The sequence below is a fragment of the Stegastes partitus genome, unplaced genomic scaffold (genome assembly GCF_000690725.1).
Source record: "Stegastes partitus isolate 25-593 unplaced genomic scaffold, Stegastes_partitus-1.0.2 Scaffold539, whole genome shotgun sequence".
NCBI classification, from domain to species: Eukaryota; Metazoa; Chordata; class Actinopteri; family Pomacentridae; genus Stegastes; species Stegastes partitus.
In genome coordinates this window covers 189159-203518 of record NW_007578270.1, presented here as the reverse complement: position 1 = coordinate 203518, position 14360 = coordinate 189159, and the positions used below count along the sequence as shown (strand labels likewise).

At 46.5% G+C, this 14360-nt stretch overlaps 3 protein-coding genes across 3 annotated transcripts in view; 1 reads left to right on the top strand and 2 right to left on the bottom strand.

Moving 5' to 3' along the window:
* Window positions 1-1386: 1386 nt before the first annotated feature.
* On the bottom strand, window positions 1387-8609 carry gga3b (golgi associated, gamma adaptin ear containing, ARF binding protein 3b). Its single transcript, XM_008288053.1, has 17 exons — window positions 8548-8609; window positions 6880-6964; window positions 6724-6799; window positions 6546-6644; window positions 6339-6462; window positions 6161-6264; window positions 5940-6020; window positions 5704-5841; window positions 5324-5405; window positions 5116-5241; window positions 4767-5027; window positions 3839-3921; window positions 3616-3752; window positions 3233-3495; window positions 2972-3141; window positions 1719-1829; window positions 1387-1632 (listed from the first exon to the last, which is right to left on the bottom strand). Exons 1-17 carry the CDS (start codon window positions 8585-8587, stop codon window positions 1522-1524), a joined length of 2091 nt encoding a protein of 696 aa, XP_008286275.1. The 5' UTR covers window positions 8588-8609; the 3' UTR covers window positions 1387-1521.
* A 169-nt stretch (window positions 8610-8778) lies between these two features.
* mrps7 (mitochondrial ribosomal protein S7) lies at window positions 8779-11400 on the top strand. The gene is made up of 5 exons (XM_008288051.1): window positions 8779-8869; window positions 10132-10323; window positions 10418-10481; window positions 10567-10734; window positions 10885-11400. The coding sequence occupies exons 1-5, from the start codon at window positions 8826-8828 to the stop codon at window positions 11104-11106; spliced, it is 690 nt and encodes a 229-aa protein (XP_008286273.1). The 5' UTR covers window positions 8779-8825; the 3' UTR covers window positions 11107-11400.
* mif4gdb (MIF4G domain containing b) overlaps window positions 11392-14360 on the bottom strand; it is a 5789-nt gene continuing 2820 nt past the window's right edge. Inside the window, exons 5-6 of the mRNA XM_008288052.1 lie at window positions 14173-14265; window positions 11392-13157 (exon numbers count right to left, since the gene is read on the bottom strand). Coding sequence (XP_008286274.1) covers window positions 12930-13157; window positions 14173-14265 — 321 coding nt within the window. The 3' untranslated portion in view covers window positions 11392-12929. The remainder of the gene's footprint in view (window positions 13158-14172; window positions 14266-14360) is intronic.

Here is a 14360-nt window from a genome sequence, read left to right as displayed (position 1 = left end):
CAGAGGACAGATTCACGTGTTCAGACCCGTTCACTGTTTGCACACTTCAGTCATCCCTCTGCTCCTACAACCCAAAACTTTTACACGCTAACTGAAAAACATGTGAAGATAAAAACGAAGCCAAACTCTGACCTCTGTGATGAAACCGTTGTGAGACGTTGATGAGATAAAACCATTTAATGAAGCGCTGAATGTTTCCAGGATGCAGTTCATGGGACTGTTTGTTTATTAGGACTTACGCAATAATTTACATTTAGTCAATAAAACCGCACGGCTCTGATGTCTCAACGTCAAAATCCAGTCCTCTGTTTTCTGTTAAACTCATCTCTAACATTTAGAGAAGTCACAAATATTTCATGAGTTATATTTATCTTTTTGGTTTCTCTAAACTCCTTCCTGGCTGCTGTGTGTAGAATCTGGACTTCAGCAGCGCTTTATGTTTCCCATGCACAAGATTAAACACTTCATTGAGGTCATGTATCCTCACACCTCTTCTGTCCAAAACTGGCCCGTCGTTGGGAAACTCATGAGCTAACAAAGTGTCTGGGTGAGGTACTGTGCCACCACATGCAGAGCGAGGGCGCATCATTGGGTCAAAATGGCAATTTGACATGCATTTCAAAATAAAATCTTCAACAGCGTGTGCACAGAGTGAAGGGTCTGAATCCTCTCTGGATCCAGAGTGAGCTGATTCGGTAAATGTACCCACAGGTCCACACTGGAGAGAGGTCTGCCTGGAGACAGACTCTCATCAGGTTGCTCAGTTCACATTGTCAAGGTTGAGTGATGCACTGAAATACTATGAACAGGAAATAATAAATATGACAGAAACAGTCCCAATACTGACACTGGTAGGAGAACAAAACATCTTCAAACAGAAAACACGACTATGGAGACCTGCTGCCAGACACATGACGACAGCCTGGGTATACCGCCTCTCACATACTCCCCAAAACACAACTAAGCAGTGAAGTAAAACCAGTGGACGACTCAAGTTGCATCTGCAATTATTGGCCTTCAACGTCCAGATGGCTAAAACACACACATCCGTCCGTCTTCCTGCAGCAAAAGATTTATGACAGAATTCTCTATTTAAACTCCATCTGAAGAGATCGACTGGATTTTTAAGTCTCTGGATATATTCAAGTATACTTCTTGTTCAGCCGGAGGAATAAATAAAAGCACATCTGCTGATTCTCAGACTTCATACCTTCTAACTTCTTTTTAAATATTTGCTGTTCTGTAGTGGAACATTTCAGTTTGAGGCTAATGCGTTGAGTATCTGTAGTACATTCAGATCTGTTGGACCCCCTTTAATATTCACCCTACTTACCAGTGTGAATCTTTGCTTTATTAGCGAAATCTGTTAGTGTTTGCTGTTAACATCTCTGTCCATTAATACCGAACCAAAGAACCGCTATAAGGAATGTAAAGCTGTGGATCGGCGCCCCCCCACCCGCCCTCTGTTCTCTCTGGGGTGGATGTGGACACCCCGTCATGGAGGATGACCGCCTGTCGCTGCTATAGCCGGCCCCACGTCTCTGGCGGGGGGAACTGGTCCACTTCTCCAACCTCGTTGCACAGACGCTCTCCGAGAGTGAAGGCCAGCTTGTAGCGCAGACGCACCTTCTCCTGCACAAAGACCACAACGGACCTGAGTCTCCTCACTGCCACTGAAGCTGTTTGCTCTGAAGCTCTGTGTGGCTGAGTGCTCCTACCTTGGTGGGATTGGCCAGCAGCATGATCTGGGTGATGGAGGCTGGAGGCAGGATGGGGTTAAACGGTGCCAGGTCTGTTCCTGATGGGGGCTGCAGCTTCACCTTCATGGACTGGAGGAGAATGAAAGAGACAGCCAACAGTTTATTTGTATGTCTTTGTTAAAGGATCGTTTTTTCCAGTCTCATCTTTGGTCTCTGTGTTTGCTGCAGGTGACTGAAAGAGAGGGGAAAAAAACAACTCATCAACTCACTGATAAAGCTGCAGTTCCACCGCTGGAACATTTGCAGGGATTCAACATTTGCCTTCACGTTGCAGGGACCGGTGTGGACATGGAAGCTCCTCCCACTTTCATGTGGTGGGAGGAGAGACGACGACTGAACTGAAAACATTTTGTCCTTTTTCTAGATTCCTACTTACTGCACCTTTAATATCCACTGAAACTATTTCATCTCCCAAACAGTCCCTGAGCAAGGGGCCGTGCTTTCTGGAAGCTGAGGGGCGGGGCCTGCAGAGCTGAACCTTTCTGATTGGTCGAGTGCTTGCAGCATTCTATTTCAGCCAATCATCTCACAGTCAGTCGCTGCAGCCACTCTTAAATCAGTCTGCTCACCTTAGATCTACTGTTTTAGGCGCATTGAACTCACGCTGTTGGTCTTTTCAGTGTTGACTCAACAGCAGCGCGGCTTAAATCTCGTCAGGAGGAGCTGACCAGCTTCAGGGACACTTTCTCACACACCAATAGACTAACTTGCATCATCTTTGCAGGTGAAAACACAGATAACCAACAGTCAGAGGGAACCTTTTATTTCTTGTAAATAGTTCTTGGGACTAAAGTGTACTTTATTGTGAAATCCCAGACCAGCAGATCTGTCAGCAGCAGGTCTGAGAGCAGAGATGGACACAACAACCAGCGAGTCCTTCAGTGTTCATAGAGAGTGAACGTGTTGTTTTAAAACACTTGAAAAAATGTGGACTGATCCTTTCACAAGCTGACAAAGACCAGCACATGAAGCTGTGCTGATGTATCGGTGACCCTGGAACCCCGGACGCCCTACTGCCACATGTCCCAGTTTGTTTTAGGTCGAACATTTAAATGAAGATTATGAGCATGAATGAGGCCACGTCCACTCCGTCCTCTCATAGTTAAATCCCTGCTGCAGTCTTACATAGAGATAGATGAGGAAAGGTGAGCGACCTTTGAAAGCACCATGAAACCCAAACATACACTCAACATGGGAGTGAGCATCTCTACCTTGGGCACAGCCGCCTGCAGAACCACGCTGTGAACAGGGAGGGGCGCTGTGTTGAGCATCGAGACCACCATCACCAACACGTCGGGCCGGCCGGGGGGGCAGTCGGACGCAAAGTTGAGCAGCACACGGATACCGTCCTTATCGTAGGCAGTCACGGGCAGGACTTTACCTGAGGACACACGGCAAAGCCAGTCAGCTGTGAGTTACATTTAGCCTCCATCTGGCCCGTTAGGCCCCTCCATCCCTGCCCCTGCTCTTACTGGGTCTGATGGCCTCCAGAGGGACATGCACGCCGCTCAGAGAGACGTCTGAGGCTCTGGCCGGGCTGCCCTGGAGGGGAGGATGGCAGGGGGACAGGGAGCGGAACAAGGGGCTGCCCGGGGCCGAGCCCAGGCTCTGGGCCTTGGTCTGGGACAGAGCAGGAGAGCCGGGCATGGTGCTCTGGAGGAGGGAGGCTGAGGAGGGAGAGCCCTGGCCAGCCACCACAAAGCTGCTTCCTCGGGCCGTCATCTGGCTGGACAAGCTGAAAATCACACAGAGAACAGGACCATGATGCCGTCCAGGACCGTTCTGACCACATCAGACAGCTGAGATCACAGCAGTAATGGAAACAACTTTATCAAGACCGTGGACAACTCTGTACCTCTTGTGATCTGAAAAGCCCATCATGGCCAGGTCCCGCAGGTTCTGCAGACTGTGCGTGGCGGCTGGTTCGACTGGAGGCGCCACCGGACCTGAACAAGCTACGGGTCCGAATATGTCCATACTGGCTGCTGGGCCCTGCAGAGCACACGAGGAGACAGGAAGTGACTGTCTGTCGTTACACACTGACAGCAGCAGCCTGTGGTGAACTGTCTGAGACGTACCTGCAGGGAGGTCCACTGACTAGAGAGCTCATCCAGTCTGGGTTTTGATTGGCTGCTCAGAGAGGCAGGGGGGTCGTTCAGTCCTGAAAGAAGGTGCAGCCATTAGGTTAAAACAAAAGAGGAAAACTTGTTTCTTGGTTTCACAAACTACACGAAGAAATTTCAGCAAAACTCTGACATTCTGACAAATACACAGAAGTCCTTTCCAGCAGAGCAGGAGCTGGATGCTCCTCTGGTATCTGACATTCAGGAACCAGGAGGTGCTAGCTCAGCTTCTCCAAGCTGACGTCTGTGCTTCCATGTTTGCTGCAGGTGGACCAAAGACAGTAACAGGAAAGGAAAGTGGAAATGTTTTTTCACTCTGAGCGAAGGATCGACTTCATCACTGAAGCTGCATTTCCGCCACTGGACTGTCTGAAGGAAACGTACATTTGAGTTTCCTTTGCAGGAATCAGGGTTTGAACTGAAGCTGAGGTGGGCACTACTTTTCTGACATTCATTATTGTAATTGAAGTGACCTTAATGGAAGCTAGACTTCCCTCCTCTCAGCTCCGTGTTCAGTCGTTAGAAAAATCTAGTTTATGACGGGAGATTTGAGCCGATCACAGGTCTGTCCACCTTTGATCCAGTGAGCGAAAGAAAGAGCGACAAAGTTGAGAGCCTTCACCCAGGAGAGGCTTCAACTTCTCTGCAAAGCCACAAGCGAATGTTGGTTTTTGGTCTGACTTATTAAAAGTTCATGCATCGACCTATAATCACACTAGCTTAGCCATCTAGAACTGGAAACAAGGGGAAGGAGCTAACCTGGCAAAACCCCTGACTGAGCTACATGTTACGTCTTCTTTGTTTAATTCATGAGGTGACTTATTTGGGTTATAAGCTGTTGCCAGGCAGACTGCTCCTTTAAGGCCCAATGACAATATTCTACCCAGAGACAGCAGCTCATCATCCAGGAGGGACAGCGCCGTGGAGGCCTTGTCGAGCGGGGGATGACTCGGGCTGCTGCTCTGGCTGCCCTGCGAGCCGGCGAGCCGCTTGGGTGGAGGAGGCAGGACGGGGATGGGCGACGGCGTGAGGCTGGGCGACGGCGTGAGGCTGGCGGAGGCAGGAAGTAAGGGCTGGGGGGCGGCAGGCTGAGGAGGGCTGGGAGTGTCGAGGCCGGCCAGGTCGATCAGCGTGTCTGTGGTGTCTGTGTGAGGTGACACAGCATCAGAACACACGGAGCAGAAAGAAATCCTGTTTTAATGTGCAAACAAACAGCCCGGTCCGTCGCTCACCGCCCTCACTGTGTCCGGCTGCAGACTGAGGGTCCTCGGTGTCGCCGTTGATCGGCTGTCCCTCAACAACCTTCTTATACGAGTTGATGACCCTGGAGAGGTCGTCGCTGGCCTGAAGGATGTCACCTGGGCAGGTAAAAGGATGCAGGTGGTTACAGATCACACACAGTGGCAAAGAAAATGTGACAATAAACAAAGTCCAACAAACCCAGACTGGTGTCATTGTCTTCTGTCTCAGTGGCCATTTTGAAGGCGGCGCGCCTCAGCTTGTCACAGCGCTCGTAAAGCTCCTGAACAGAGAAACAAAGGAGGCGCTGTGCAGCTTCAACAAGGCTGTGACGCCACATAATGTCTGCAGTTCCACTGAGTCAGACTTAAATATCACAACACAGACATTAAAAACTGTAAATGATCGAATAAAAGGATCAGGTCCAGCAGTGAAACACTCTGACTGAGCAGCAGGATCACGTCCAGGCAACACAATACTAAGACTCTGGTAGTTTTCGGCTCAGCTGACGTGTTGGTCCTCCAGGTTTGTCGCTGCAGAACAAATACGTTTATCATGTCGATGTGTGTGTGGACACACACCTTGATGATCTCCTTATCGGAGTCGGTGGAGCTGTCTTTGTTGTAGTGGCTCAACATCTCCGTCAGCAGCCTGACGTTGATGTTCACCTCCTCCAGGGTGTGAATTCGCTTCGTGACCTTCTGCACCCGAGCGTCGTCCTGGCAGAAACAGAAGAACGCAGTAAAAGTCAGAAACAGTGCGAGAGGTAACGCTGACACCAACATCACAGCTGCAGTCACAGAGCTCCATGTCTCACCTCCTTCACCATGTTTTTGATTAATCTGTTGGCTTCCTGAAGGTCTTCTGGATTTTTACTCCGAAGAAGCTCAGCAAGAAGCTGCACAGACGCAGACACACGATCAAACCTCAGCCTGCTTCTTCTAGTTAGAACTTAACAGACACATGAGTGGTTTGGACAGCAGCTACAGAGTTACTTCACTACATCACAGAGCAGGTGTGTTTCCTTCAGCCTCCCACCTTCCCCATGTCCTCATTGTCAAACACCGGGTGTTTGGGTCGTGTCGGAGGAGAAGGGATCAACGTCCGGTCCAGCGGTAACTCCGGGTCATTCGTCACAAGGCCTGGAGGTGAGAGCGAGGACGGTTAAACACTTCATACTTCACATCCTGCCATTGGCATCCACAGCTCTACACACCTTGTCTCCTCAGCGTCTGGTAGGCTTCACCGATCTTGGTTTCGTTTGGAAAAGCAACCGTCCAGCTGTACAGCATTTCTACAATCTTCCCCTTCACCTTCTCAGGTGCGCTGTCGCCCATATACTGGAAATAGAGTCATTATAAAGAAGCTGGCTGGTTGTTCATCTCACATTTTATCAACACAAGGTCTGTTGAAGGCAGCTCACCTTTGGGGAAACAACTTTGATCAGCTCATTTAAAAACCGGTACTTTCCGACTTCATTGTGGAACCTCCTCCCGCAGTTCTTCATACATGCTTCCAACACCTGCACACAGGACAGCGATGTGAGCGGTCGGGCCACTCGCTCAGACCAACATGTGACAGCCACGTTCACCGTTTCTTACTGTCAGAGCCTGAAGCGCCTCCCATTCTTGTGGTGAGTGGATTTTGTGCACGAGTAGAGTCACTGCTATCTGGGGACTGCAACAAGAAAGTTCAGGTGAAGATGGTGACCTAAGCTGACTGATGGTTCTTTTTACAGTGTGTTGTATGAAACGTACCCCTCCAGCTCCTTGTTGATCTGATCACAGAAGCCGATGATGTACTCCCAGTCCTCTTGTCTGTTTGTTGGATGGGTGGCTTTATCTGTTAGAGAGGGACATTTACTAACCACTTTAACACAAGCATAAAACTCATTAAAGCATCAACACATTTAAGCAAAAATACTCCTCAGTTAGTCATTACAAGCAAAAGTTGTGCTTAAAATAAGTACAAACGAATTATCAGCTAAATACACTGAAAGCATCAGGAAACAGAGCAGACATCCTGTTAAAATGTACACAAGCAAAATAAAATGTGACCCAAACACTGGGGACACTTTTGCAAAGGGCTAAAAGCTAAACAGCCTCTTCAAAATTCCAGCAATGCACTGTATTTAAAGTATGCACAGATGGGTGACGAACAAAAGCTTCAATAAGTTTCTGATCTCTGCAGCTGGGAGACACAATATTCTTTAAATTCCCCCAGTGGTAGCGAGTGGTATCTGACATGTTGGTCCAGAGTTTCCCACCGGAGCTCCGTTGGGCTGAGACGCTCATCAGACCCTTCAGTGACCTGCTGTGCATCCTTGAAGAGACGAAGAACCGCCTCCATCAGGGAGAAAGGATTAGGATTGATTAGACAACGTCCTCTAAGGAGACGAACCACGGCAGGAAAATGCCCCTCACTGCATAAAGCCACGTATCCCTTCACTGTCGGGGTCAGAGAATCATCTTCCTTTAATTCGTCACTTGTCTGTATGATTTGCATCTGTTTGTCCGCTGCACGGCTGCTGCTGTAGAAGCTGCTTTCATCTCTGGCCTTCTGTGGAGGACAGATTTAGGCCACTATTGACTGAAACTTGAAGTTTGACGGGCTGCATTTAAAGCACTTTGAAAACACCACGAATAGACCCACTGGTCTGGCCCACTCTGCAGAATAAACTGGCCATGCCAGACTGGGTTTGTGACCCGTCCATCCTGAACCTTGGCAGCAGAATCCCAGCAGAGCCACGGCTGCAGGGAGCAACTGGTCGGTTTCTCTTTTGGTTTTATGTTTGCCTGTCAAATCAGCAACAAGTCAATGTAGCTAAAATTGAAATATTTGTATGAAATCTAGTGGACTACAATTCTACACTCCTGTTTTTGTCCAAAGATCCAACATCAGCAGGACCGAATCAGGAGAGAACAACCTGAGAACAAGTCCAGTGTCGACCCTCGGTGCCTGCAGCCAGGACATGTACAAAGAAGCATACAACGGAAAAGTGCCTCCAAACTGCATGTAAATGTAGGTATGAGTTAAATGTAGTTATTCTGTGAGCACAGCTCTCTGTGTAGGTCTGACTGCTGGCAGCACACTAACTGTTATCACTGTTCATGGTCTCAGAGCTGCTCTGTTCCTGCCCTGGAAGCTGCTGAGGTGACCCGCGTGCTGACAGCCTGCTGTCTCCAGAGGAGGACTGGTCCAGCTCTGGTCCAGCTCTGGTCCAGCTCTGGTCCAGCTCTGGTCCAGCTCTCCTCCATCCTCCATCCTCCATCCTCCATCCTGCTGCCGCCTGAATCTCTGCTAACTGCGACTCTCGGCGCCATGACAGCTTCTGCTCGGACCCCTTCTCTGCCCTGCCACCCGGAACAACGCCTCTAGCTAATTATGTGCACTATTTGATTCATAAAACAGGATTAATCACTCACTGAGCCAGGATTCAAGCGACTCCCCTTCCTGGTACGCCATAGCACTACAAACATCGCGTGATGTCACCGGCCTGTGCGCGAGAGTCCAGAAATTATCGGTCGGAATTATGTTTTCACAAATTACGCACAATATCTGATATCTAAAAAAATATTATTCCTCATCTCGGTGATAGCACTGAAATCTGTTGAATGTTTTTTTTCTTCAAGTCCAACGTTCTTTTCCTCTCAGGCAGCTGCAGGACGTACTAACCCGGGGTCCTATCTGACACATTTTCAAGATGGCGACTTCCCTCTCAGGATTATTAAAACCTTGGACACCGAGGTAATCATTGTTTTTACTCAGATAAACACAGTAACAGGTGACGTTAGCTCGCTAATATGAGCAGGGTTTTGCAATATTTTTTGCTGTGATCATAAAAACAATAATCTAACTTTCGTCGCCGTAAAACTAGCTCACTAGCTAGGTAGCTAGTGAGCTAACTAGCTAGCAGCAGTGTTCAATGCAGCATGGATGTAGAGGTGACAAGGCTGCATCAGGTTTGATCTTTATTCATGTTCTCATTACATTAGTGTCTTAATTATCCTTTTAAACCAAACGATGTATCATCTCCGCCACAAACTGTCAAGAATAACGACAAATCATTTGGTTAAAAAAACACAGATTTTTTAGCTAATAGTTCCATGAAACTGAAAAAGCAGCATATCTTCACATTTTTAGCAATGAAGCATCTACAAGATAAATCACATCTGTTAGTGCTGCAACTCACGATTATTTTATCAGGTAGGCTCCCAAATAGTTTCTCGGTTTATTCACTGGGTAATGCTGCGAATAATAACTGTATTTACTTCGCACTGTCGAGTGTTTAGACAAAGTACAAGCAGGAACCAGAAGGCAACTTCAGTTTAAACAAGAACACAATGCAGAATACCACATGTCAATAGTAGTCACGTCAAGCCACTGTTATTTAGAGAGCAAGTCTAAAGCAAAGTGCTTTCCAGTAGTTTAGACATTTACCTGAGTAAGTTTAAATATTAAGGCTCAGGCCCAAGTATGTTATTTATAATTAATAAACTCATTAGAAAGTTGAATATTGTGGTTAAGACTGTGTAATATTAAATCACCAACAAATTTACCTTATTAAAATACAGTTTTGCCCTACACTATTATCTATAATGTAAACTTGTCGTCTGTTGTCGACCTTTCTGTCTGAATGCAGTTCATATCTGCAGGAAATGGAATTTTTTCATTGAAACAAAACATAAAATCATTTGAAGTCCTGCAACATTCCCAAATGACTGACGCTCTCGAACTTGTTATCACTGCTGATTCATTTTTTTTGTATATCAATCGGTTGATTGCTCTGAATTTAAAAGTGATCTTCTCAATCAGTCGGTCAGACTTTATTTTCATACAGCTCAGGCAGAGCTTCATCTGAAAACACAGAGTACGTAAAGTAAAGCTAGATTAAAAATGAATAGATAAAGGTTAAAACCACTAAAATGTAACGACGACGTCATCGTAGATCTGTCTGCAAACGCACAAACCAGCTGCTAATTTCTAAAACTCCCCTCCGTCATGTGCAGGGTGCTGCTGGTGAGATGGGGCAGGTACAACCCCTACTACCTGGAGCCGGAGGTCAGCAGGGAGGCCTTCAACCAGCCAGAGTCAGAGCTCAGCGCCAAAGAGAAACAGCAGCGAGAGTTCAAAGCGCTCAGACCCATCAAGGCAGCGACCAGCGAAGTCACCAGCTCGGTCTTCAACGACCCGGACCTCAGGTAGAACCAGCAAACAGCCCAGCTCACCAAGAATGGAACCGTTCTAGTTGTACATATGAGTCAGGTGAACGTTTTCTCTCTCTGTGCTTTTCAGTAAATTCATCAACATGATGATGAAACATGGAAACAAGGTTTTAGCCAGAGAGATCATGACACAGGTGAGAAACAGAACCTCACTGTTTAGTGTCTTAAAGCTGTTGTTGACTTTATAAAGACACAACTTTGTACCTCTTCTTTTGTTAGACGCTGGAGAACATAAAGAAGAAACAGGTGGAGAAGTACCACAAAGCTCCAGAGGGGAAGAAAGAAGGGATTGAGTGCAACCCCTACACCATCTTTCACCAGGCTCTGGAGAACTGTAAGCCTGTCATTGGGCTGGCCAGCATTCAGAAGGGTGGAAAGTATTACCAGGTGAGTGTCACTGGTCTGACAGATTAGTGGAAAGGAGACTTTTTTTTTTTTTTTTAACATGAAACTGTCTTGAGGTTTGGTTTCCTTAACATCTGTTGATGGTGTGCCACCAAAGCAAAAAGACAATTGTCTTCTGTCTGGTCTCCATAGGTGCCCATCCCGCTCTCAGACAACCGCCGGCGCTTCCTGGCCATGACCTGGTTGATCACAGAGTGCAGAGACAACAAACACAGACGCACGTACATGTATGAAAAACTCTCCCAGGAACTGCTGGCTGCTTTTGTCCAAGAGGGAAACGTTGTCAAGAAGAAGCATGAGCTGCACAAGATGGCCGAGTCCAACAGAGCGTACGCCCACTACCGCTGGTGGTAGGAAGAAACCTTGCAGGACTGGACGCTGTTGATTCACATGTTTCTGCAGATTGACAGACTGGACAGACGTCGTGTTGGCAAAACAGAGTGCGACTGTAAATAGTGAACAGCACGAACCTCGTTGGTGGAGGGACAACGTTGTAGGAACTGCTGTCAGGGAGATGAAACACGTATAAAGGAGAATGAAACATGGCTTATGAGCACTGTTTGTATCAAGAAACGAGTATCATGTTCAATAAATAACCATAATTAATCGTATTTATAATGAATACACAATAAACTGAAATAAGAAAAACCTTCCAAAGATTTATTAGAACAAATAACTTTGCATTTAATGTACAACCCAACCATTAAAAAAATGGAACTGAGTGAAGTAAAAGTGTTGCAGCACTTCGATAAAATAGATTTATACTGCAGTCAGATCTGTGGCCTGTGATTAGGGGACGTAGATCATTTCCACTGTGAACTCTACAACATTCAAACCTGCTTATTCCTAATTGCATCAAGTCCTTTTTTTTTTTTAAGTCTTTACAATCGGTTTAATACACAAACCTGGTTTTTCTCAATGTGTTCAATCAGTTTGGCCTGAAAGTGGTGACAGACATCAAAGCTGTCCTTCAGTCCCCCCTAAACACTGAAGCACAAAAGAGGATTCTGGGAGATGAAACACTTCTGTGCTTTGGTGAGCTTTTAATTAAACTGCTTCTCATGTTTAACGTCTGAGTTCTTCAGATACTGACTTGTCAGACAACCTTTAAGCCAATTTACATTTAGCTTAACTTATTTACATTCTGCAGGTAAAGAGATGAAGTGTTAACAGCAGAGCGTTGAGCTCATATGTCTGTCTGAGTGGCTCCAAGGCACAGCTTTGGTTGAAGACCTTAAAGCCGTCACTGAGTGAGTTCAGCTACATCTTGTTGCTCGTTCCGATGGATCCTGAAATCATGTGAAAAACACTTTCTACTCGCTTCATACTCAACTGACCTGCAAATACATCAATGGGGGAACGTTCTCCTGGAGTGCCAAGACCAGCTTCGACTGGAGTCACCTGCAGAGGGTGATGATGTCCATTTTTTGTTGGCACAACTTCTTAAAACATAAACTGAGACTCCAGAATGTATTAAAGATCTGACTGATGCATCTGTAGAAAAATGGTTCAAATACTAAGCGGAACCAATCTTTTGGTCTTTTACTGATCAGCTGTAACAAAGGTTTAAAAAAAGAAAAAAAAGGAAAATCCCTGAATTAAGACAGTACTTCATATAACAAACTGGCCTCATACCACTAAACAGTAACTGGAAAAAGTAGGCGACAATTCCTCTGAACTGCAATGCAAACCTTTAGTAAAATTCAGTTCTATGCTAAAGTATCTAAATTATCAAAATACTTTCCAATTAGTTTAAATGTAACCATAAAAAATAAAGCAAAGACCAAATCAGCTTACATCTGACTGGAATGTCTTCCAACGCCTTTGGATTTGGTAAACTAAACTTGAAATGTTCTCAAAACAGGAATGCTAGAAAGATTATAAACATAAAACCCTTCAGTGTCTCTAAAGTGTCCTGAATGTGGCTAAACCTCGTTGAATGAACTCGTGACCTATTGCACATTCCACATCCAAGACACCACGTCTCAGCAACATTATCAAACGCAGGAACACTCCAGCAAAACCAAACTCGTCTTACGGTTGATGACCTGCCATCTTCTGCCTGATTACCTTGAGGTTGTCGCTGCCTATCGTGAAGCTGCTGGTTTTATAATCAGGTGTGACTACAGAGGTGCCTGAAGGTCCTGATGGTCAGCGCCCTGCTCCCCGCCTCCATCCTAGTCAGAGATTTCACTGTAGTAGTACTTGTGGGCGGTGCTGCTGAGCATCCATCCTCCGGCCCTGAACTCCAGGATCTCCAGCAGCAGCAGGCGGGCCATAGAGCCGAGGCCCTCCTGCAGCAGGAAGCCGTCCCGCAGCAGGAAGAACAGTTCGTCCATCCGCTGGTTGTTCACCTTCTCCAGCTGCTCTCCAATGCGATGCAGCTGCAGCACCAGGCAGTCGACCTGCAGACGGAGGTGGAGGAGACACACGGCTTCATTCAGAGTTTTCTATATCGAAATGGGACAGTTCTGATTGAAAGTGAAGGAAGTGAATCCCTAGAATAGGATTTGTCAGCTTTGTATAACATGAACACTGTGGAACCACGTAGATATCTCACTGACTGAATGCAGGACCTTCATGCTTGTTTCTCTGACACACATTGTCGAACGTGCACCATCTGGCTTCTTCTGCCTTCAGTGCAACACATTATTTGTCAACACTTATGCTGAAAAAATACACATTCAACCTTTTAACCCAGGGGTGTCGACATCCTGGTCCTCGAGGGCCGCAATCCTGCATGTTTTAGATGTTTCCTTCTTCCAACACACCTGATTCAAATGATCAGGATCGTTATCAGGCTTCTGCAGAGCTTGATGATGAGCTGATTTGAATCAGGTGTGTTGGAAGAAGGAAACATCTGAAACATGCAGGACTGTGGCCCTCGAGGGCCGCGGTCCTCGAGGACCGCAGTTCGACACCCCTGTTTTAACCCTTTAACACAGGGATCTCCAGCTCCGGTCCTCGTGAGCTCCTGTCCTGCAGGTTTTAGACGTTTCCGTGCTGCTACACACCTGACTCACATGAATGGATCATTAACAGACTTGTGTAGTAGAACTTGACAACAAGCTGCTGCAGATCCATTCATGTGAGTCAGGTGTGCAGGACTGTAGCTCACGAGGACCAGAGCTGGAGATCTCTGCTTTAAAGGGTTAAGATGAAAGGATTGTTTGCTGCTGTCACACTTTGACCTCTCACTTGATATATACATGTGGAACTAATATCCAACATGCACAACAATAATAATAATAATAATAATAATACCTGAGCAATACTGATGAAGAACATCACAGTTATGTCTTACTGAGGTAAAGAATGCAAGAATCAGAGTCACAACTGTCTCATTCAGATTCTTTTAGTCATCTACCCCAAACACATGAATATGACATAAGAATTAAATGACCAGGTCCTCTGACTGACCTCCTCCTCGTTCATCAGGGCGTCTGGTTGGGCGAGCCTCATCAGGCAGTCATACACAGGATGGACCAGCGCCACCATCGGCGTGTTGTTCACCTGAGACACACACAGCAGAAGATCCTTAAAACACCTGACTGTTATCACAGAAACCCCCCCCTCTGGTTTTAAAGGTCCGGATCAGGGTCGATCAG